General features: G+C 50.7%; 1 protein-coding gene across 2 annotated transcripts in view; it reads right to left on the bottom strand.

Annotated features, from left to right (window-relative positions):
* Positions 1-3846: 3846 nt before the first annotated feature.
* The window catches only part of LOC140383518 (pleckstrin homology domain-containing family A member 1-like), a 26064-nt gene continuing 7343 nt past the window's right edge, over positions 3847-22567 (bottom strand). For both annotated transcript variants that reach the window (XM_072465964.1, XM_072465965.1), the window contains exons 5-12: positions 20390-20487; positions 18843-18962; positions 18177-18305; positions 17999-18067; positions 17054-17118; positions 16931-16994; positions 16660-16749; positions 3847-4101 (exon numbers count right to left, since the gene is read on the bottom strand). In XM_072465964.1, coding sequence (XP_072322065.1) covers positions 3853-4101; positions 16660-16749; positions 16931-16994; positions 17054-17118; positions 17999-18067; positions 18177-18305; positions 18843-18962; positions 20390-20487 — 884 coding nt within the window. In that variant the 3' untranslated portion in view covers positions 3847-3852. The remainder of the gene's footprint in view (positions 4102-16659; positions 16750-16930; positions 16995-17053; positions 17119-17998; positions 18068-18176; positions 18306-18842; positions 18963-20389; positions 20488-22567) is intronic.

The raw sequence follows: 22567 nt of genomic DNA, 5'->3' as shown, positions 1-22567 counted from the left end.
CGATGAGCGCTTGAACAACAAACTGCGGTGCCCTCCCAGTGACTCCTTTAAGTTTGCCATGCAAGCTCACATCAACAGGAGCCGGGACAAACTTCCACGGAGCTATAGCAGACAAAGCCACCGAAGGGCTCACACGTAGATGACCAACCCCAGCAAACCGCGCTCATTCTGTCCCCATCAACCCTGAGAAAGTCCCTCACCGGGTGTGAGCTTGTATGACCTGCACATTCACCCAGTAACTCAACCTGAGCGCCGAGACAGGGGAGGTCCTAAAGGGGAGGTCCTAAAGGGGAGGTCCTAAAGGGGAGGTCCTAAAGGGGAGGTCCTAAAGTGGAGGTCCTAAAGGGGAGGTCCTAAAGGGGAGGTCCTAAAGGGGAGGTCCTAAAGGGGAGGTCCTAAAGGGGAGGTCCTAAAGGGGAGGTCCAAAAGGGGAGGTCCTAAAAGCCCTACAGCAGATGCGCAAGGCCTGGGCTTGTTCCACATCGAGCTTCTTCAAGTTAGTCTCACAGACATGTAGCTCTACAGCCAATAGTTTACATCATGATACACGATAAATACTCAGGAGCTTCTGCTGGCCCCCCAGTCCTGGCCCCCCAGTCCTGGCCCCCCAGTCCTGCCCCCCCAGTCCTGCCCCCCCAGTCCTGGCCCCCCAGTCCTGCCCCCCCCCCCCCCCCCCCCAAGTCCTGGCCCCCCAGTCCTGGCCCCCCAGTCCTGGCCGGACAGACAACAAAGTAAGTTATTCACCTTTTTGCATTTACCACTGACCTGATCAATGTGCTGTCGCTAAGCCTCTGGTCAAAGGTGACGACCCCCAAGAGCCTCACTGCCCTGACCTGTGGGTTAGGGTTAGGGTAACCCTAACCCAAACCCTAACCCTAGCCCTAACCCTAAAACCCTAACCCAACCCTAACCCTCGTGTGAGCGCCTGACGTCACCCTTAACCCCTAACCCTAATCCTAACCCTTAACCCCTAACGCCTAACCCCTAACCCCTAATCCTTAACCCTGACCCTAACCTTAACCCTTAACCTTATCCCTAACCCTAACCCCTAACTCTAACCCTAACTTGTTTCGACTTTGTTTGGCTGGATTATTTAGTGTTTTTCGTCGTGTCGTCGTGATGTGCGCTAGCTCCAAGCTAGCCCCCCCTAAACCAGGACTAAACCAGGACTAAACCAGGACTAAACCAGGTCTAAACCAGGACTAAACCAGGACTAAACCAGGACTAAACCAGGTCTAAACCAGGACTAAACCAGGACTAAACCAGGTCTAAACCAGGACTATACCAGGACTAAACCAGGTCTAAACCAGGACTAAACCAGGGCTAAACCAGGACTAAACCAGGACTAAACCAGGTCTAAACCAGGTCAAAACCAGGACTAAACCAGGTCTAAACCAGGTCAAAACCAGGTCTAAACCAGGTCAAAACCAGGACTAAACCAGGTCTAAACCCGGTCAAAACCAGGTCTAAACCAGGACTAAACTAGGTCAAAACCATGTCTAAACCAGGTCTAAACCAGGACTAAACCAGGTCTAAACCAGGACTAAACCAGGTCTAAACCAGGACTAAACCAGGACTAAACCAGGTCTAAACCAGGACTATACCAGGTCTAAACCAGGACTAAACCAGGACTAAACCAGGTCTAAACCAGGACTATACCAGGACTAAACCAGGTCTAAACCAGGACTAAACCAGGGCTAAACCAGGACTAAACCAGGACTAAACCAGGTCTAAACCAGGTCAAAACCAGGACTAAACCAGGTCTAAACCAGGTCAAAACCAGGTCTAAACCAGGTCAAAACCAGGACTAAACCAGGTCTAAACCCGGTCAAAACCAGGTCTAAACCAGGACTAAACTAGGTCAAAACCATGTCTAAACCAGGTCTAAACCAGGACTAAACCAGGTCTAAACCAGGTCTAAACCAGGTCTAAACCAGGACTAAACCAGATCTAAACCAGGTCTGAACCAGGTCTAAACCAGGAATAAACCAGGACTAAACCAGGGCTAAACCAGGTCTAAACCAGGACTAAACCAGATCTAAACCAGGTCTGAACCAGGTCTAAACCAGGAATAAACCAGGACTAAACCAGGGCTAAACCAGGTCTAAACCAGGTCTAAACCAGGTCTAAACCAGGTCTAAACCAGGACTAAACCAGGGCTAAACCAGATCTAAACCAGGTCTGAACTAGGACTAAACCAGGTCTAAACCAGGAATAAACCAGGACTAAACCAGGGCTAAACCAGGTCTAAACCAGGTCTAAACCAGGTCTAAACCAGGTCTAAACCAGGAATAAACCAGGACTAAACCAGGTCTAAACCAGGACTAAACCAGGACTAAACCAGGTCTAAACCAGGTCTAAACCAGGTCTAAACCAGAACTAAACCAGGTCTAAACCAGAACTAAACCAGGACTAAACCAGGTCTAAACCAGGTCTAAACCAGAACTAAACCAGGTCTAAACCAGGACTAAACCAGGACTAAACCAGGGCTAAACCAGGACTAAACCAGGTCTAAACCAGAACTAAACCAGGACTAAACCAGGACTAAACCAGGAATAAACGTTTGAGATTAAAACATTTTTAATGCTCATTAAATCTGACGTTCAAAATCAAAAACGACACAAACATTTAGAAAAATAAAATGTAGATTAAAGTATTTCCAGTCCCAGCAGTTTCACACAAAAGTACAAAACAGAGAAAACACAGTTTGGAAACGGCAGATTAAAATGTGGAACATGGTGCAGGCGGATGGTTGCCATGGAAACCTCACAGGTCGCTGCCTATGACCCGGACTCTGGGTCTCGGCTTTTTACCAATTTACCAAATCATTTCATTTGAACAGTTTTAGAAAGTTTCATAAGTTGATTTGAGGTAAAATCCGGTTGTTGCCGTAGTGGCACATGCTAACGCGTTAGCACTGACGCCGCACATGCTAACGCGTTAGCACTGACGCCGCACATGCTAACGCTAATGCTCCTCGGGAACTCCAGATGGAACGTTCAAACTCTTTGATAAACGTTACAACATTTAGAGCGACAGGTTTGTGCAAAAACACCCGACACTTCTGTCCAATCAAGAAGCATCGTTAGCGATGTAGTAAACAAAGAGCTAGCTAACGATAAGCCATCCACACGTCACATCAACATCCAGACCTTCCGAGGTCCACCTGAACGCAACAAACCACTCAAGCGCAGCACCGGATGCCCCTCCCCCTGATGCCCCTCTCTCTGATGCCCCTCCCTCAGATGCCCCTCCCCCTGATGCCCCTCCCCCTGATGCCGCTCCCTCAGATGCCCCTCCCCCTGATGTCCCTCCCTCTGATGCCCCTCCCTCTGATGCCCCTCCCCCTGATGTCCCTCCCTCTGATGTCCCTCCCTCTGATGCCCCTCCCTCTGATGCCCTCCCTCTGATGCCCCTCCCCCTGATGTCCCTCCCTCTGATGCCCCTCCCTCTGATGCCCTCCCTCTGATGCCCCTCCCTCTGATGCCCCTCCCCCTGATGCCCCTCCCCCTGATACCCCTCCCTCAGATGCCCCTCCCTCTGATGCCCCTCCCCCTGATGCCCCTCCCTCAGATGTCCCTTCCTCAGATGCCCCTCCCCCTGATGCCCCTCCCCTGATGCCCCTCCCCCTGATGCCCCTCCCCCTGATGCCCCTCCCTCAGATGTCCCTCCCTCAGATGCCCCTCCCCCTGATGCCCCTCCCCCTGATGCCCCTCCCCCTGATGCCCCTCCCCCTGATGCCCCTCCCTCAGATGTCCCTCCCTCAGATGCCCCTCCCCCTGATGCCCCTCCCCCTGAAGCCCCTCCCCTGATGCCCCTCCCTCAGATGCCCCTCCCCCTGATGCCCCTCCCTCAGATGAACGTGGCTTGTATGTCGTCCTGAGGCAGCTCCATGTCGTCGCGGCTGCGTCGTTTCCACGGTGACGGCTCAGCAGTCACTCGGTCATCGTCCCGGGGATGGTCTCCGGGAGCGACAGGCGGCAGCGTGGTTTCCACGGTAACAGCCCCAGGAAGTGGGCGGGGTCCTGAGGGGGCGGTGCCAGGAGCAGGGGATTCTGATTGATGGAGGGGCAGGTAGAACATGGAGGCGGAGTCAGAGTCCTAAGAGAAAAAAGGAAGTGCAGGGTCAGACAGGAAGTGAGCGCACGGAGCAGGGGATTGTGGGAGGTGGAAGTTAAAACCATGATCATGATGTTACAGAGAATGACACGAGCGATGCAGAAAGAACTGTGAAGCTGATGGTTTGAGGGCACAAGCCTGGATACTACAAGAGCTGTAGTTACCATAGTAACAAAACGACAAAGTCCATCTGAAGGTTCTGACTCGGTTGGTGGTGGGAGGGCATCTGTGGTAAATATTTATCCCAGTTTTACTTAAAAAAAAAATTACATAAGAAATGTTGAAAAATAAGAGTTTAAATGACAGGAAGTAGAGATGAGTCCCTCTGTGATGTCATCAGTGTGCGACACAGAGACAGTTTAAACCATGGTTGGACTAAATAAAGGTATACAATCTGGTTGCTAGGTAACAGCTGTGGAATCACCTCATATTTGTGCTCCTGTCCAACCAGGAAGTGTGTCAGTGTAAACTGTCTCTGTGTCGCACACTGATGACATCACAGAGGGACTCAGCTCTACTTCCTGTTGTTTTAAATTAGCTATAACCTGTTAGCTAAAGCCTCTGTTAACTATATCCTCTGTTAGCTAAAGCCTCTGTTAGCTAAAGCCTCTGTTAGCTAAAGCCTCTGTTAGCTAAAGCCTCTGTTAGCTAAAGCCTCTGTTAGCTAAAGCTTCTGTTAGCTAAAGCCTCTGTTAGCTAAAGCCTCTGCAGCTTTAGCTTACGTGTGTTAGCTTTAGCCTCCATCAGCTTTAGCCTCTGTTATCCAATCCAATCCACTTTATTTATATAGCACGATTTATACAACCAGAGGGTTCCAAAGTGCTTCACAGCAAGGTAGTTAGCTTTAACCTCTGTTAGCTTTAACCTCTGCAGCTTTAGCCTCTGTAGCTTTAGCCTCTGTTAGCTTTAGCCTCTGCAGTTTTAGCCTATGTTAGCTTTAGCCTCTGCAGTTTTAGCCTCTGTTAGCTTTAGCCTCCACAGTTTTAGCCTCCGTTAGCTTTAGCCTCCGTCAGCTTTAGCCTCCGTCAGCTTTAGCCTCCGTCAGCTTTAGTCTCCGTCAGCTTTAGCCTCCGTTAGCTTTAGCCTCTGCAGCTTTAGCCTCCGTTAGCTTTAGCCTCTGCAGTTTTAGCCTCCGTCAGCTTTAGCCTCGTTAGCTTTAGCCTCCACAGTTTTAGCCTCCGTCAGCTTTAGCCTCCGTCAGCTTTAGCCTCTGTTAGCTTTAGCCTCCGTCAGCTTTAGCCTCCGTTAGCTTTAGCCTCTGTAGCTTTAGCCTCCGTTAGCTTAAGCCTCCGTCAGCTTTAGCCTCCGTCAGCTTTAGCCTCCGTCAGCTTTAGCCTCCGTCAGCTTTAGCCTCCGTCAGCTTTAACCTCTGCAGTTTTAGCCTCCGATAGCTTTAGCCTCCATCAGCTTTAGCCTCCGTTAGCTTTAGCCTCCGTTAGCTTTAGCCTCTGCAGTTTTAGCCTCCGTTAGCTTTAGCCTCCGTCAGCTTTAGCCTCCGTTAGCTTTAGCCTCTGCAGCTTTAGCCTCCGTCAGCTTTAGCCTCTGTTAGCTTTAACCTCTGCAGCTTTAGCCTCCGTTAGCTTTAGCCTCCGTTAGCTTTAACCTCCGTTAGCTTTAACCTCCGTTAGCTTTAACCTCCGTTAGCTTTAGCCTCCGTTAGCCTCTGTTAGCTTTAGCCTCCATTAGCTTTAGCCTCCGTCAGCTTTAGCCTTCGTCAGCTTTAGCCTCCGTCAGCTTTAGCCTCTGTTAGCTTTAACCTCTGCAGCTGTAGCCTCTGCAGCTTTAGCCTCCGTTAGCTTTAGCCTCCGTCAGCTTTAGCCTCTGTTAGCTTTAGCCTCTGCAGTTTTAGCCTCCGTCAGCTTTAGCCTCTGTTAGCTTTAGCCTCTGTTAGTTTTAGCCTCCGTCAGCTTTAGCCTCTGTTAGTTTTAGCCTCCGTCAGCTTTAGCCTCTGTTAGCTTTAGCCTCCATCAGCTTTAACCTCTGCAGCTGTAGCCTCCGTTAGCTTTAACCTCTGTAGCTTTAGCCTCCGTTAGCTTAAGCCTCCGTTAGCTTTAGCCTCCGTCAGCTTTAGCCTCCGTCAGCTTTAGCCTCTGCAGTTTTAGCCTCCGATAGCTTTAGCCTCCATCAGCTTTAGCCTCCGTTAGCTTTAGCCTCTGTTAGCTTTAGCCTCTGCAGTTTTAGCCTCCGTTAGCTTTAGCCTCCGTTAGCTTTAACCTCCGTCAGCTTTAGCCTCCGTTAGCTTTAACCTCTGCAGCTTTAGCCTCCGTTAGCTTTAGCCTCGGTTAGCTTTAGCCTCCGTTAGCTTTAGGCTCTGCAGCTTTAGCCTCCGTCAGCTATATATATATATATATATATATATATATATATATATATATATATATATATATATACACACATTGTATATATATATATATATATATATGTATATATACACACACATATATATATATACACACATTGTATATATATATATATATATATATATATATATATATATATATATATACATATACACACACATATATACATATATATTATATATATGTGTATATATATATATATATAATGTGTATATATATATATATATATATATATATATATATATATACACAATGTATATAATATATATATATATATACAATGTATATAATATATATATATATATATATATATATATATAATGTGTATATATATATATATATATATATGTATATATATATGTATATATATATATATATATATATATATATACATATATATATATATATACATATATATATATATATATATATATATATCCGTTAGCTTTAACCTCTGCAGCTTTAGCCTCTGTTAGCTTTAGCCTCCGTTAGCTTTAGTCTCCGTTAGCTTTAGCCTCCGTTAGCTTTAGCCTCCGTTAGCTTTAGCCTCCGTTAGCTTTAGTCTCCGTTAGCTTTAGTCTCCGTTAGCTTTAGCCTCCGTTAGCTTTAGCCTCCGTTAGCTTTAGCCTCCGTTAGCTTTAGCCTCCGTTAGCTTTAGCCTCCGTTAGCTTTAGTCTCCGTTAGCTTTAGTCTCCGTTAGCTTTAGCCTCCGTTAGCTCTAGTACAATCCGAGTAACGTACTAAGAAAGTGCTGGTGCGTCTGCCCGGAAACAGGAAGAGAATTGGTACAAAAAAGAGCTGCGCTGCGATTGGGCGGCACCGCGGGCGGTGGGCGGGGCTCAGTTTGTGAGGGCTAAAGCGTCACCGTGGCACCTCCCACTCTGCAGCAGAAGAACAAAGAGAGGAGAGAAAAGAGTGAGAGAAAACACGTGGGTTAAAAACACAGAAAGGGGGGTTAATGTCGTCACGGTTACGAACACGCTCCAAAGCAGGAAACACAGAGACGGTAACTTGGCAACCACGTTCTCTTCAAAATACATTTTAAAATTTTAAAAATAAAGTACTTTACATTTAAGTACATTTTTTGACTATATTTTGAACAAAAAAATATAATAAGAACAAAATGTAAAAAATAAAGTACTTTACATTTAGGACTCTTTTTATAAAACGCTTTGAAAGTCACGATCATTATTCTTTGGTACGATTATTATTGTGAACTGAATCATCCCGATTATTAAACCTCCAGGTCCTGAAAGAAACGAGGAGATTCTGACGTGAGGAAAGTGTTAATGACGAATGAAGCTGTGATGAGGCTTTGATGACTCTCCATTCAGGGGGGGGTCTGGGGGGTGTCGGGGGTCTGGGGGGTGTCGAGGGTCTGGGGGGTGTCGAGGGTCTGTGGGGTGTCGGGGTCTGGGGGGTGTCGAGGGTCTGTGGGGTGTCGGGGTCTGGGGGGTGTCGAGGGTCTGTGGGGTGTCGGGGGTCTGGGGGGTGTCGGGGGTCTGTGGGGTGTCGGGGGTCTGGGGGGTGTCGGGGGTCTGGGGGGTGTCGGGGGTCTGGGGGGTGTCGGGGGTCTGTGGGGTGTCGAGGGTCTGTGGGGTGTCGGGGGTCTGGGGGGTGTCGGGGGTCTGGGGGGTGTCGGGGGTCTGGGGGGTGTCGAGGGTCTGTGGGGTGTCGGGGGTCTGGGGGGTGTCGGGGGTCTGGGGGGTGTCGGGGGTCTGGGGGGTGTCGGGGGTCTGTGGGGTGTCGGGGGTCTGTGGGGTGTCGGGGGTCTGGGGGGTGTCGGGGGTCTGGGGGGTGTCGGGGGTCTGTGGGGTGTCGAGGGTCTGTGGGGTGTCGGGGGTCTGGGGGGTGTCGGGGGTCTGGGGGGTGTCGGGGGTCTGGGGGGTGTCGGGGGTCTGGGGGGTGTCGGGGGTCTGGGGGGTGTCGAGGGTCTGTGGGGTGTCGGGGTCTGGGGGGTGTCGGGGGTGTCGGGGGGGGACACGTACGTGGGGGACAGCAGGCTGCAGAAGGGCGTGTACCGCTCGATACACGGCGTGGACAGACGTCGGGTCTGTCGGATCTGAAAACCACACTTCAGCATCAGCAAAACAAGAACGATAAAAGAGAAACGGGCCTGAGAACTCCTGCTACGGACACGACACACGACACACGACACACGACACACGACACACGACACACGACACACGACACACGACCTTGTTAGACAGCATTGGTTTCACTCAGAATGTAAATAAAGCGACTCACACTCACAAGAACACTCTGGATCTTGTCCTAACGTATGGAACAGAGATTAGTGACCTCAGTGTCCTCCCTCAAAACCCTATATTGTCAGATCATTTCCTAATTACCTTTCAGTTTATTCTTAAAGATCATCCAGTCCCACAAAATAAAGTTATAATGACAAGGACAATATCTGAAAAATCTATCTCAAAATTCAAAGAAATAATAGAGCCAATATTCAGTGACATGTCATGTGATCCTGTCATGTGATCATGTCATGTGATCATGTCATGTGATCATGTCATGTGATCATGTCATGTGATCATGTCATGTGATCCTGCTGAGAACAGCTTTAGTCCCAGTTTAAGTGATCAATGTGTCGACTTGACCATGAATTCTCTGAAGTCTGCTCTTGACGTTGTCGCGCCGTTAAAACAGAAGGTCATTAGGCCAAAGCGCGCCTCCCCATGGTACAACCAAGAACTGCGTTCACATAAACAAAGAGTTAGAAAGTTAGAGGGATTATTTCGTCGCTCTCACACCGAAGAATCCCTAAAAGCAGGAAAAGTTGCCTGCTGTCCTATAAGCAGGCTCTGCGTAAGGCCCAAACCAGATATTATTCAAATCTAATAGAAGTCAACAAAAGTAACACTAAATTCCTTTTCAGCGCTGTAGCTAGGCTAACAAACTGTCACAGTGCAGTAGAGCCCTCAATCCCAGCTACACTTAGCTCTGATGATTTCCTCCTATTTTTTAATAATAAAATAAAAACAATCAGAGATAAATTAGATGAAATTACCCCCGCTATTAGCCCTGAACTAGCCCAAGCTGTAAATCTAACGTCCCATATAAATCCACCTGTAAACCTAGAAAGGTTCACAGCTGTTGATCAAGCAGAGATAACTTCAGCCATTATGTCCTCTAAAAGCTCAACTTGTGTCCTAGACCCCATTCCAAGCTCCTCAAAGACATTCTCCCCCTAATTATAGACCCTATTCTTAATATAATAAATACTTCACTCGAAAGTGGCTATGTTCCACAGTCCTTCAAACATGCAGTCATTAAACCTCTTCTGAAAAAGCCTAATCTAGATCCCGACCTATTGGTAAACTACAGACCTATTTCAAATCTTCCCTTCGTCTCTAAAATCCTTGAAAAAGTTGTAGTAAAACAGCTTTGTCGCCACCTGCAGGACAATAACTTATTTGAAGTTTTCCAGTCAGGGTTCAGAGCCCACCACAGCACTGAAACTGCACTAGTTAAAGTCACAAATGATTTGTTATTAGCCGCTGACGATGGACTGGTCTCAATCCTGGTTCTGTTGGACCTCAGCGCAGCGTTTGACACCATCGACCACAACATTCTACTGCAGAGGTTAGAATGTGATGTAGGTGTTGGAGGAACAGCCCTCAGCTGGTTTAAATCCTATCTATCTGATAGGTTCCAATTTGTTAATGTAAACCAGAGCTCCTCACCAAGCTCTAAAGTAATTTACGGTGTGCCACAGGGTTCGGTACTCGGTCCAATTCTGTTTACTCTTTATATGCTACCATTAGGCAACATTATCAGAAAGCATGACATTAACTTCCACTGCTCTGCAGACGACACTCAGCTGTATTTATCAATGAAACCTGATCAGAGCGATCAAGTAGACAGACTTAGTACTTGTGTGAAGGAGATAAAAACCTGGATGACACTAAACTACCTGCTTCTTAACCCTGAAAAAACCGAGGTCATTGTGCTGGTCCTAAGCATCTACGAGACGCTCTATCTGAGCAGATAGTCACACTGGACAATGTCAGTGTAGCCTCCAGTTCTACTGTAAGAAACCTTGGAGTCTTATTTGACCAGGAGCTCTCATTTAAAGCTCATATAAATCAAGCTTGTAAAACAGCCTATTTCCATTTGCGCAACAAGAGCCAAAATCAGAAGAATCCTGCCTAAAAGTGATGCCAAAAAACTTATCCATGCATTTGTAACGACTAGATTAGACTACTGTAACTCCCTGCTTGCAGCGTGTCCTAAAAGCTCCATAAAAAGCTTTCAACTGGTTCAAAATGCAGCAGCAAGATTACTAACAGGAACAAAAAGAAGAGAGCACATTACGCCAGTGCTGGAGTCTCTTCACTGGCTCCCCGTCGAGTCCAGAATCAAATTCAAAATTCTACTCTTGACCTACAAAGCCATAAATGACATGGCCCCATCCTACCTCAAAGATGCTATAGAACCATATCATCCAAACAGAGCTCTTCGCTCTCAGAATGCCGGCCTTCTGGTGGTGCCAAGAGTCTCTAAAAGTACTGTAGGAGGTAGAGCGTTTAGCTACCAAGCTCCTGTGTTATGGAATCAGCTCCCGACCCATGTTAAATATGCTGACACAGTCTCTTCATTTAAGTCCAGGCTTAAAACGTTCCTCTTCGAAATCGCTTATGGTCAGAGTAGTTAGGAACAGAAAGATAAACCCACAGCTTTAGCTCCGCTGCCCTAGGAGTAACTATGCTGGGGGAAGTATGACAGCTTGAGCTCTGTCTTCTTCTTCTGACTTTTTCTATCAAACAATATTTATTTCTTAATTCCACTTGCAAACTGTTCACCGCCTTCTTTGTCTTTCTCTCACTCCTGAGGACCTGTGGACCCAGATGTCCCTCTCCTGGTGAAGTGTCCCTGCCCCATGTGGACGGTCCCTCATCTGCCTGAAGAGTGGCTCCAGCTCCAGTCTCCCTCACGTCTGTGAGAGTCACATCCTCCTTCACTGGAACTAACACAGGGACATACGCTTTTGTCCCAAAGAGGTTTTTTTTGTAGTTTTTCCTGTAGAAGGAGGAGCTAAGGACAGAGGGAGGAGCTAAGGACAGAAGGAGGAGCTAAGGACAGAAGGAGAGTCTAAGGACAGAGGACCTGGGACATCGTCCCTCGTCCCCACAGACATTGTTGATTCGGCCTCAGAGGCGACTGTTGTTGTGATTTTGGGCCTTACAAAAATAAATTGATTTGATTTGACGACACATGGACACACGGACACGTCACACGACACGACACGACACACGACACACGGACACGACACACGGACACGACACACGGACACGACACACCGACACACACGACACGACACACACGACACGACACACGACACGACACACGACACACGGACACGACACACGGACACGACACACACGACACGACGCACGACACGACACACGGACACGACACACACGACACGACACACGACACGACACACGACACACGGACACGACACACGGACACGACACACGACACACGACACACACGACACGACACACGACACGACGCACGACACGACACACGGACACGACACACGGACACGACACACACGACACGACACATGTGACTTTCTGGTTAGACAGAATAGCACATGCAGCAGCTTTTCAGACGGTTTCCTTTGCTTGCTCTGCCTGCGTCAGGTTGTGTGTCGGGTTGTGTGTCGGGTTGTGTGTCGGGTTGTGTGTGGGGTTGTGTGTCGGGTTGTGTGTCGGGTTGTGTGTCGGGTTGTGTGTGGGGTTGTGTGTCGGGTTGTGCGTCGGATTGTGCGTGGGGTTGTGCGTGGGGTTGTGCGTCGGGTTGTGTGTGGGGTTGTGTGTCGGGTTGTGTGTGGGGTTGTGTGTGGGGTTGTGTGTGGGGTTGTGTGTGGGGTTGTGTGTCGGGTTGTTTGTCAGGTTGTGTGTCAGGTTGTGTGTGGGGTTGTGTGTCAGGTTGTGTGTCAGGGTGTGTGTCAGGTTGTGTGTCAGGGTGTGTGTCAGGTTGTGTGTCAGGGTGTGTGTCAGGTTGTGTGTCAGGGTGTGTGTCAGGTTGTGTGTCAGGGTGTGTGTCAGGGTGTGTGTCAGGTTGTGTGTCAGGGTGTGTGTCAGGTTGTGTGTCAGGGTGTGTGTCAGGTTGTGTGTCAGGTTGTGTGTCAGGGTGTGTGTCAGGTTGTGTGTCAGGATGTGTGTCAGGTTGTGTGTCAGGTTGTGTGTGGGGTTGTGTGTGGGGTTGTGTGTGGGGTTGTGTGTGGGGTTGTGTGTCAAGTTGTGTGTCGGGTTGTGTGTCGGGTTGTGTGTGGGGTTGTGTGTCAGGTTGTGTGTAGGGTTGTGTGTGGGGTTGTGTGTGGGGTTGTGTGTGGGGTTGTGTGTCGGGTTGTGCATCAGGTTGTGCGTCGGGTTGTGCGTCGGGTTGTGCGTCGGGTTGTGCGTCGGGTTGTGCGTGGGGTTGTGTGTCAGGTTGTGTGTCAGGTTGTGTGTCAGGGTGTGTGTCAGGGTGTGTGTCAGGTTGTGTGTCAGGGTGTGTGTCAGGTTGTGTGTCAGGTTGTGTGTCGGGTTGTGTGTCAGGTTGTGTGTGGGGTTGTGTGTGGGGTTGTGTGTGGGGTTGTGTGTGGGGTTGTGTGTCGGGTTGTGTGTGGGGTTGTGTGTCGGGTTGTGTGTGGGGTTGTGTGTCAGGTTGTGTGTCGGGTTGTGTGTGGGGTTGTGTGTCGGGTTGTGTGTGGGGTTGTGTGTCAGGTTGTGTGTCAGGTTGTGTGTGGGGTTGTGTGTCAGGTTGTGTGTCAGGGTGTGTGTCAGGTTGTGTGTCAGGTTGTGTGTCAGGGTGTGTGTCAGGGTGTGTGTCAGGGTGTGCGTCAGGGTGTGCGTCAGGTTGTGTGTGGGGTTGTGTGTGGGGTTGTGTGTCGGGTTGTGCGTCGGGTTGTGCGTCGGGTTGTGCGTCAGGTTGTGCGTCAGGGTGTGCGTCAGGTTGTGCGACAGGTTGTGTGTGGGGTTGTGTGTCGGTTGTGTGTCAGGTTGTGTGTCAGGTTGTGTGTCAGGGTGTGTGTCAGGGTGTGCGTCAGGGTGTGCGTCAGGTTGTGTGTGGGGTTGTGTGTGGGGTTGTGTGTCGGGTTGTGCGTCGGGTTGTGCGTCGGGTTGTGCGTCAGGTTGTGTGTCAGGTTGTGTGTCAGGATGTGTGTCAGGTTGTGTGTGGGGTTGTGTGTGGGGTTGTGTGTGGGGTTGTGTGTGGGGTTGTGTGTCAAGTTGTGTGTCGGGTTGTGTGTCGGGTTGTGTGTGGGGTTGTGTGTGGGGTTGTGTGTCGGGTTGTGTGTCGGGTTGTGCATCAGGTTGTGCGTCGGGTTGTGCGTCGGGTTGTGCGTCGGGTTGTGCGTCGGGTTGTGCGTCGGGTTGTGCGTGGGGTTGTGTGTCAGGTTGTGTGTCAGGTTGTGTGTCAGGGTGTGTGTCAGGGTGTGCGTCAGGGTGTGCGTCAGGGTGTGCGTCAGGGTGTGCGTCAGGGTGTGTGTCAGGTTGTGTGTCAGGTTGTGTGTCAGGATGTGTGTCGGGTTGTGTGTCGGGTTGTGTGTGGGGTTGTGTGTCGGGTTGTGCGTCGGGTTGTGCGTGGGGTTGTGCGTGGGGTTGTGCGTGGGGTTGTGCGTGGGGTTGTGTGTCAGGTTGTGTGTCAGGTTGTGTGTCAGGTTGTGTGTCAGGGTGTGTGTCAGGGTGTGTGTCGGGTTGTGTGTCGGGTTGTGTGTGGGGTTGTGTGTGGGGTTGTGTGTCGGGTTGTGTGTCGGGTTGTGTGTCAGGTTGTGTGTGGGGTTGTGTGTCAGGTTGTGTGTCAGGTTGTGTGTCGGGTTGTGTGTCGGGTTGTGTGTCGGGTTGTGTGTGGGGTTGTGTGTCAGGTTGTGTGTCAGGGTGTGTGTCAGGTTGTGTGTCAGGGTGTGTGTCAGGTTGTGTGTCAGGGTGTGTGTCAGGTTGTGTGTCAGGGTGTGTGTCAGGGTGTGTGTCAGGGTGTGTGTCAGGTTGTGTGTCAGGATGTGTGTCAGGTTGTGTGTCAGGTTGTGTGTCAGGTTGTGTGTGGGGTTGTGTGTGGGGTTGTGTGTGGGGTTGTGTGTGGGGTTGTGTGTCAAGTTGTGCGTCAGGTTGTGCGTCGGGTTGTGCGTCGGGTTGTGCGTCGGGTTGTGCGTCGGGTTGTGCGTCGGGTTGTGCGTGGGGTTGTGTGTCGGGTTGTGTGTCAGGGTGTGTGTCAGGGTGTGTGTCAGGGTGTGTGTCAGGGTGTGTGTCGGGTTGTGTGTCGGGTTGTGTGTCGGGTTGTGTGTGGGGTTGTGTGTGGGGTTGTGTGTGGGGTTGTGTGTGGGGTTGTGTGTGGGGTTGTGTGTCGGGTTGTGTGTGGGGTTGTGTGTCGGGTTGTGTGTGGGGTTGTGTGTCAGGTTGTGTGTCGGGTTGTGTGTGGGGTTGTGTGTCAGGTTGTGCGTCGGGTTGTGCGTCAGGTTGTGCGACAGGTTGTGTGTCGGTTGTGTGTCGGGTTGTGCGTCAGGGTGTGTGTCGGGTTGTGTGTGGGGTTGTGTGTCAGGGTGTGTGTCAGGTTGTGTGTCAGGTTGTGTGTCAGGTTGTGTGTCAGGGTGTGTGTCAGGGTGTGTGTCAGGGTGTGTGTCAGGGTGTGTGTCAGGGTGTGTGTCAGGGTGTGTGTCAGGGTGTGTGTCAGGTTGTGTGTCAGGTTGTGTGTGGGGTTGTGTGTCAGGTTGTGTGTGGGGTTGTGTGTCAGGTTGTGTGTCGGGTTGTGTGTGGGGTTGTGTGTGGGGTTGTGTGTCGGGTTGTGTGTCGGGTTGTGTGTCGGGTTGTGTGTGGGGTTGTGTGTGGGGTTGTGTGTGGGGTTGTGTGTGGGGTTGTGTGTCAGGTTGTGTGTCAGGTTGTGTGTCGGGTTGTGTGTCGGGTTGTGTGTCGGGTTGTGTGTGGGGTTGTGTGTCAGGTTGTGTGTGGGGTTGTGCGTCAGGTTGTGCGTCGGGTTGTGCGTCGGGTTGTGCGTCAGGTTGTGCGTCAGGGTGTGCGTCAGGGTGTGTGTCGGGTTGTGTGTGGGGTTGTGTGTCGGGTTGTGCGTCGGGTTGTGCGTCGGGTTGTGCGTCAGGTTGTGCGTCAGGGTGTGCGTCAGGTTGTGCGACAGGTTGTGTGTGGGGTTGTGTGTCGGTTGTGTGTCAGGTTGTGTGTCAGGTTGTGTGTCAGGTTGTGTGTCGGGTTGTGTGTGGGGTTGTGTGTCAGGTTGTGTGTCAGGTTGTGTGTGGGGTTGTGTGTGGGGTTGTGTGTCAAGTTGTGTGTCGGGTTGTGTGTGGGGTTGTGTGTGGGGTTGTGTGTCGGGTTGTGTGTGGGGTTGTGTGTCGGTTGTGTGTCAGGTTGTGTGTCGGGGTGTGTGTCGGGTTGTGTGTCGGGTTGTGTGTCGGGTTGTGTGTCAGGGTGTGTGTCAGGGTGTGTGTCAGGTTGTGTGTGGGGTTGTGTGTGGGGTTGTGTGTGGGGTTGTGTGTGGGGTTGTGTGTCAGCTTGTGTGTCGGGTTGTGTGTGGGGTTGTGTGTCAGGTTGTGCGTCGGGTTGTGCGTGGGGTTGTGTGTCGGGTTGTGTGTCGGGTTGTGTGTCGGGTTGTGTGTCGGGTTGTGTGTGGGGTTGTGCGTCAGGTTGTGTGTCAGGGTGTGTGTCAGGTTGTGTGACAGGTTGTGTGTCAGGGTGTGTGTCAGGTTGTGTGACAGGTTGTGTGTGGGGTTGTGTGTCGGTTGTGTGTCAGTTGTGTGTGGGGTTGTGTGTGGGGTTGTGTGTCAGGTTGTGTGTCAGGTTGTGTGTCAGGTTGTGTGTCAGGGTGTGTGTGGGGTTGTGTGTCGGGTTGTGCGTCGGGTTGTGCGTCAGGTTGTGTGTCAGGGTGTGTGTCAGGTTGTGTGACAGGTTGTGTGTGGGGTTGTGTGTCGGTTGTGTGTCAGGTTGTGTGTCAGGTTGTGTGTGGGGTTGTGTGTCGGTTGTGTGTCAGGTTGTGTGTCAGGTTGTGTGTGGGGTTGTGTGTCAGGTTGTGTGTCAGGGTGTGTGTCAGGGTGTGTGTGGGGTTGTGTGTGGGGTTGTGTGTCGGTTGTGTGTCAGGTTGTGTGTCAGGTTGTGTGTGGGGTTGTGTGTCAGGTTGTTTGTCAGGGTGTGTGTGGGGTTGTGTGTGGGGTTGTGTGTCAGGTTGTGTGACTCACAGAGCTGGACGATCGTCCTGGGCCTCGTTGAGCCACAATTGCTCCAGAAATGGCTTTAATCCAACTGTGCATCTCCTCTGGACTGTCCGCCTGAAACAGAGAGGAACCAGGTCTGAACCGGGTCTGAACCGGGTCTGAACCAGGTCTGAACCGGGTCTGAACCGGGTCTGAACCGGGTCTGAACCGGGTCTGAACCGGGTCTGAACCGGGTCCAGGACTAAACAAGACTAAACCTGGACAGAAACAAATCTTCAGATGGTCAGACACAAACCTGGACGTAGAAAGTCCTGAAGCCGGTGACCAACTCAAACAGGTTGTGTCTCATCATGGGTTCACTGCACAACAACCACAATCACAATCACAATCACAATCATAATCATAATCATAATCATACCTCTGTTTACACTCCTGGACTGTGTGAATGTCTCTCAGGTGAATGACCCTCAGTGGCTCTCGCTCCTGAAACACAAAGATCCACGACACGTCATAAACACGTCTAAAACGTTTGAAATCTTTACATCATTTTGATAATTCTGTTCCGATTTTCACACAATCGATATCGAAGGGTTTTTTAAGCTGAAGGAACAAAAAAGATTCAAAAAGATTCTTACGTTTCTATTTTTTGAGACGTTTTATTGATTTTATTTGTTTAACTCGTCATTTTGTCACTTTCTCTCGACTTTTCGTTGAAACTGGAGCGAGGAATGTTCTGGAGCACAGGCCACGCCCAGTGTGGAGCACAGGCCACGCCCAGTGTGGAGCACAGGCCACGCCCAGTGTGGAGCACAGGCCACGCCCAGTGTGGAGCACAGGCCACACCCAGTGTGGAGCACAGGCCGAGACACGCAGAGTGTGGTATGCAGAACATGCAAACGCCTCCGCCTCAAAGACACGCTCACACAGGCTGGGGCTGGGGGGCTTTGGGCTCTTGGGGGCTTGGGCTCTCTGGGGGGCTCTTTAGGTTCTCTTTGGGTGCTCTTGGGGGGCTCTTTGGGTGCTCTTTGGGTGCTCTTGGGGGGCTCTTGGGGGGCTCTTGGGGGGCTCTTGGGGGGCTCTTTGGGTGCTCTTTGGGTGCTCTTGGGGGGCTCTTTGGGTGCTCTTTGGGTGCTCTTGGGGGGCTCTTGGGGGGGCTCTTGGGGGGGCTCTTGGGGGGCTCTTTGGGGGCTCTTTGGGGGCTCTTTGGGTGCTCTTGGGGGGCTCTTTAGGTGCTCTTGGGTGCTCTTGGGGGGCTCTTTAGGTGCTCTTGGGGGGCTCTTTAGGTGCTCTTGGGGGGCTCTTTAGGTACTCTTGGGGGGCTCTTTGGGTGCTCTTTAGGTGCTAAAATAAAGACGTTCCTCACCAGGTCTGACTTGAAGTAGCTCAGAGCGTTTTCATCCAGGAGGAAGTAGCGTCGCTTCCACGTCTTCATCTGCGACAGAAAACACATGACACAGGAAGTAGAGTCGAGGGGCCCTTTAAACGAGGGGCCCTTTAAACGAGGGGCCCTTTGCATCAGTAAAGTAGTAGTGTTTTCTCACCACGGCCCCTTGTTTGACGCAGTAGCCCACTTTCATCACGCTCTGGTCCTGGGCCCCTCTCGACAGGAAGTACGGCAGCTGAGAGGCGGGCTTTCGCTTGTCGCCGCCATTTTGACCCTCCGACTGCTCCTGGAGACAACAACAACAACAACATTTAGAACACTAACACTGCTCCTGGAGACAACAACAACAACAACAACAACATTTAGAAAACTAACACTGCTCCTGGAGACAACAACAACAACAACAACATTTAGAACACTAACACTGCTCCTGGAGACAACAACAACAACAACAACATTTAGAACACTAACACTGCTCCTGGAGACAACAACAACAACAACAACAACAACATTTAGAACACTAACACTGCTCCTGGAGACAACAACAACAACAACAACAACAACAACAACAACAACAACATTTAGAACACTAACACTGCTCCTGGAGACAACAACAACAACAACATTTAGAACACTAACACTGCTCCTGGAGACAACATTTACATACATAAACAACATTTGGCATCTCTTTAGAAAACGTCTGAGATACAAGTCATTTATAAATGTTTGTGACTCATTGACAAACAAACTCATTATAATAATTATAATAAGACTTGACCCGGGTCAGGGCTCGTTAGAGACAATGTAAATGACCTGCACACACCTGTGTGGCTGTGATGATGGGGACTCCTCCGATGATCTCTGTCTTTGTGGACACTTGTTTGGCCCCTCCCAGCAGCTCGGCTCCTCCAAGGGGCCCCGGACCCTCCCCCGACTTTGGCACCTGCAACCAATGTGTGCATTTGTCAAGTCTAAACCCAAATTATGCTTCTTTTTTTACCCCCGAGGTCGATCTGAGCGAGACACAAAAATGTGTTTGGTGTGTGTGAGGGGCGTGGCTACAGCGAGCGTGTGTGAGGGGCGTGGCTACAGCGAGCGTGTGTGAAGGGCGTGGCTACAGCGAGCGTGTGTGAGGGGCGTGGCTACAGCGAGCGTGTGTGAAGGGCGTGGCTACAGCGAGCGTGTGTGAGGGGCGTGGCTACAGCGAGCGTGTGTGAAGGGCGTGGCTACAGCGAGCGTGTGTGAGGGGCGTGGCTACAGCGAGCGTGTGTGAAGGGCGTGGCTACAGCGAGCGTGTGTGAGGGGCGTGGCTACAGCGAGCGTGTGTGAAGGGCGTGGCTACAGCGAGCGTGTGTGAGGGGCGTGGCTACAGCGAGCGTGTGTGAAGGGCGTGGCTACAGCGAGCGTGTGTGAGGGGCGTGGCTACAGCGAGCGTGTGTGAAGGGCGTGGCTACAGCGAGCGTGTGTGAGGGGCGTGGCTACAGCGAGCGTGTGTGAAGGGCGTGGCTACAGCGAGCGTGTGTGAGGGGCGTGGCTACAGCGAGCGTGTGTGAAGGGCGTGGCTACAGCGAGCGTGTGTGAAGGGCGTGGCTACAGCGAGCGTGTGTGAAGGGCGTGGCTACAGCGAGCGTGTGTGAGGGGCGTGGCTACAGCGAGCGTGTGTGAAGGGCGTGGCTACAGCGAGCGTGTGTGAGGGGCGTGGCTACAGCGAGCGTGTGTGAAGGGCGTGGCTACAGCGAGCGTGTGTGAAGGGCGTGGCTACAGCGAGCGTGTGTGAGGGGCGTGGCTACAGCGAGCGTGTGTGAGGGGCGTGGCTACAGCGAGCGTGTGTGAGGGGCGTGGCTACAGCGAGTGTGTGTGAGGGGCGTGGCTACAGCGAGCGTGTGTGAGGGGCGTGGCTACAGCGAGCGTGTGTGAGGGGCGTGGCTACAGCGAGCGTGTGTGAGGGGCGTGGCTAAAGCGAGCGTGTGTGAGGGGCGTGGCTAAAGCGAGCGTGTGTGAGGGGCGTGGCTAAAGCGAGCGTGAGCGTGAACGGTTTTGCCTCATTTCTTTGACTTCTCTGCAAAGCCTCTACGCCGCGCGGACTCTGCAGTTTAGACTCTACAAACGCTCAGATGTTAAAGTGTTTGAAATGCGCAGGTGGAGTCTGAGCGCGTGTGCACCTGTTGTGTCAGCTCCAGCAGGGGAGGCACCGCTCTGCAGCGAGGTCACCATCAGGTCAAATCATGATTCAGCCTTTTACTGAATAGTCCTGAACCTAGTCCCAGTTATGTCCCGGTTATGTCTCGGTTCAGATTAAGTCCTGGTCCTGGTTGAGTCCTGGTCCTGGTTGAGTCCTGGTCCTGGTTGAGTCCTGGTTCTTGGACTCACGGTGATCTTGGTGGCGTTGTTGAGGACGTTGATCCACTCCACCAGATCCTGTTGGTCGTTGGCCTGAAGGAAGAACTTCCTCATTCCAGCGTTTATCACTGAAACAAACACCTGCAGTGAGAGTCCTGCAGTGAGAGTCCTGCTGTGAGAGTCCTGCAGTGAGAGTCCTGCAGTGTGAGGGTCCTGCAGTGAGAGTCCTGCAGTGAGAGTCCTGCAGTGTGAGAGTCCTGCAGCGAGAGTCCTGCAGCGAGAGTCCTGCAGCGAGAGTCCTGCAGTGAGAGTCCTGCAGTGAGAGTCCTGCAGTGTGAGAGTCCTGCAGTGAGAGTCCTGCAGTGTGAGAGTCCTGCAGTGAGAGTCCTGCAGTGTGAGAGTCCTGCAGCGAGAGTCCTGCAGTGAGAGTCCTGCAGCGAGAGTCCTGCAGCGAGAGTCCTGCAGTGAGAGTCCTGCAGTGAGAGTCCTGCAGTGTGAGAGTCCTGCAGTGAGAGTCCTGCAGTGAGAGTCCTGCAGTGAGAGTCCTGCAGTGTGAGAGTCCTGCAGTGAGAGTCCTGCAGTGAGAGTCCTGCAGTGAGAGTCCTGCAGTGAGAGTCCTGCAGTGACTCTGTCGAGCTCTGACTCGGGCTCACCGCGCTCCATTAGCCGGAGTTAGCACGAGTTAGCATGTTCAACGACAGAGTTAGCATTAGCCTCCACACATCACTATAATAACGACCACAGCCACTCGAGCGTGACGCCAGAGCAGAGACACAAAACATCGCTACCGTTAGCCATTAGCGCCGAAATTAGCATAGCGCCGAAATCAGCATAGCGCTTTTCCTGACGCTCAGAGACGCTCCACAGTTCAGCGCAGACAAAACACACAAACCAAACAACAAAAGAAAGCGGAACACAATTTAAAAGTCTAGCAATGCTACATTTGATTTATTAGGCCCGAGTGCCACAAGCTGCGAGAGGCCTATTAATCTCGTAAGGCCGTGCGAAGCGCGGCTGCAAAAGTGCGCACGTAGTGCGCACGAAATCGAGCGCGAAGCGCTCGCCCACTTCCAAACACTCACTAACGCACTCCTTCACTCATGCACGCCCCGTGCAGACTAATTAGTTGTAGGAAAATGGAACATTACCATTGTAAACGGGCGAAGCCCGTGCAAAAGTGCGCACTAAACGAGCACTTTACATTGCAGTATGTAATTACTTATAAAGTACTCATTTGCGCTAAGTAGCTCACGAATACGTTCCATCTCTTGCATGTTCCGTTCATATAAACATGTAATGCAAAAATTGAACATTATTACTGTTTAGAGGGCCAAAAGCACAAAGTGGGCGGAGCGCTTTCCGAAAATGTATAGTTTATGATATTTGAAAAATGGGAAACATTGTTTTCGCATCGGAATATTATTCTTTCTTCTTCTTCTTCTTCTTCTCGGGACACGCCCCCTATTTTTCACCCAGTGACATTGACGAAAAGTCACAAAAATGTTCACACCTCTAAAAATCGTGCCTCTACATTCTGGCCATTTCCCTTTTCTAAAATAAAAAAATTGGCGCGTCAAATGTACCAAAAATGCATTGAGAGATTAAGATAGGAAATGACCCAAAAAAAATCTTATCGTAGAATAATGAAATTTGGCGCAGAGGTAGATGGTGACAAGAGAAGTAACAAATATTATTACGGCAACGCCGTCCACCCAACCAAATGTCGGCCATATTGCTTCAAAAATGGCTAAGCATGACTTGGTGAAAATGGTGCTGAGGAGTGGGACATCAAAAGTTATTCAAATGACTTTGACCCTGTCACAGTTTCTGTGGGTTTGGGCGAAGCCTCAAACTGTAGCAAGAATTTCATAAATCTCCCAAATTTAACATTTCTGCCGTTTGCGCAGATAAAGTCCGAATTGCGTCAAATTAGAATCAGTTGTTAAACTCTTTGCCCTAAACCTACTTGAAGTGAAATAAATTCATTTGGCGCCACAGCGCCCCCTACAGATTTTATATGGAGGTTAAATGTTTAGTTTTGCGAAATTATATGAAATTTGACACAAAACTCAATTTTAGCCCCATCAAAAAAGTCATTGACTCATGTCATAATTGTTATGGCGTTGCCGTAGCGATGACCAAAACCTCCCATGTTATTCCAATGGGGAAATCACCAGAACATGTTTACACTTTAGACTTTCACAAACT

Source organism: Eucyclogobius newberryi, unplaced genomic scaffold, assembly GCF_026437365.1.
Source record: "Eucyclogobius newberryi isolate DKJ021-1_F unplaced genomic scaffold, fEucNew1.0.hap1 SCAF_52, whole genome shotgun sequence".
In the NCBI taxonomy this organism is placed as follows: Eukaryota; Metazoa; Chordata; class Actinopteri; order Gobiiformes; family Gobiidae; genus Eucyclogobius; species Eucyclogobius newberryi.
The sequence above is the reverse complement of the archived record's forward strand: the minus strand, read 5'-3'. Positions and strand labels throughout refer to the sequence as shown.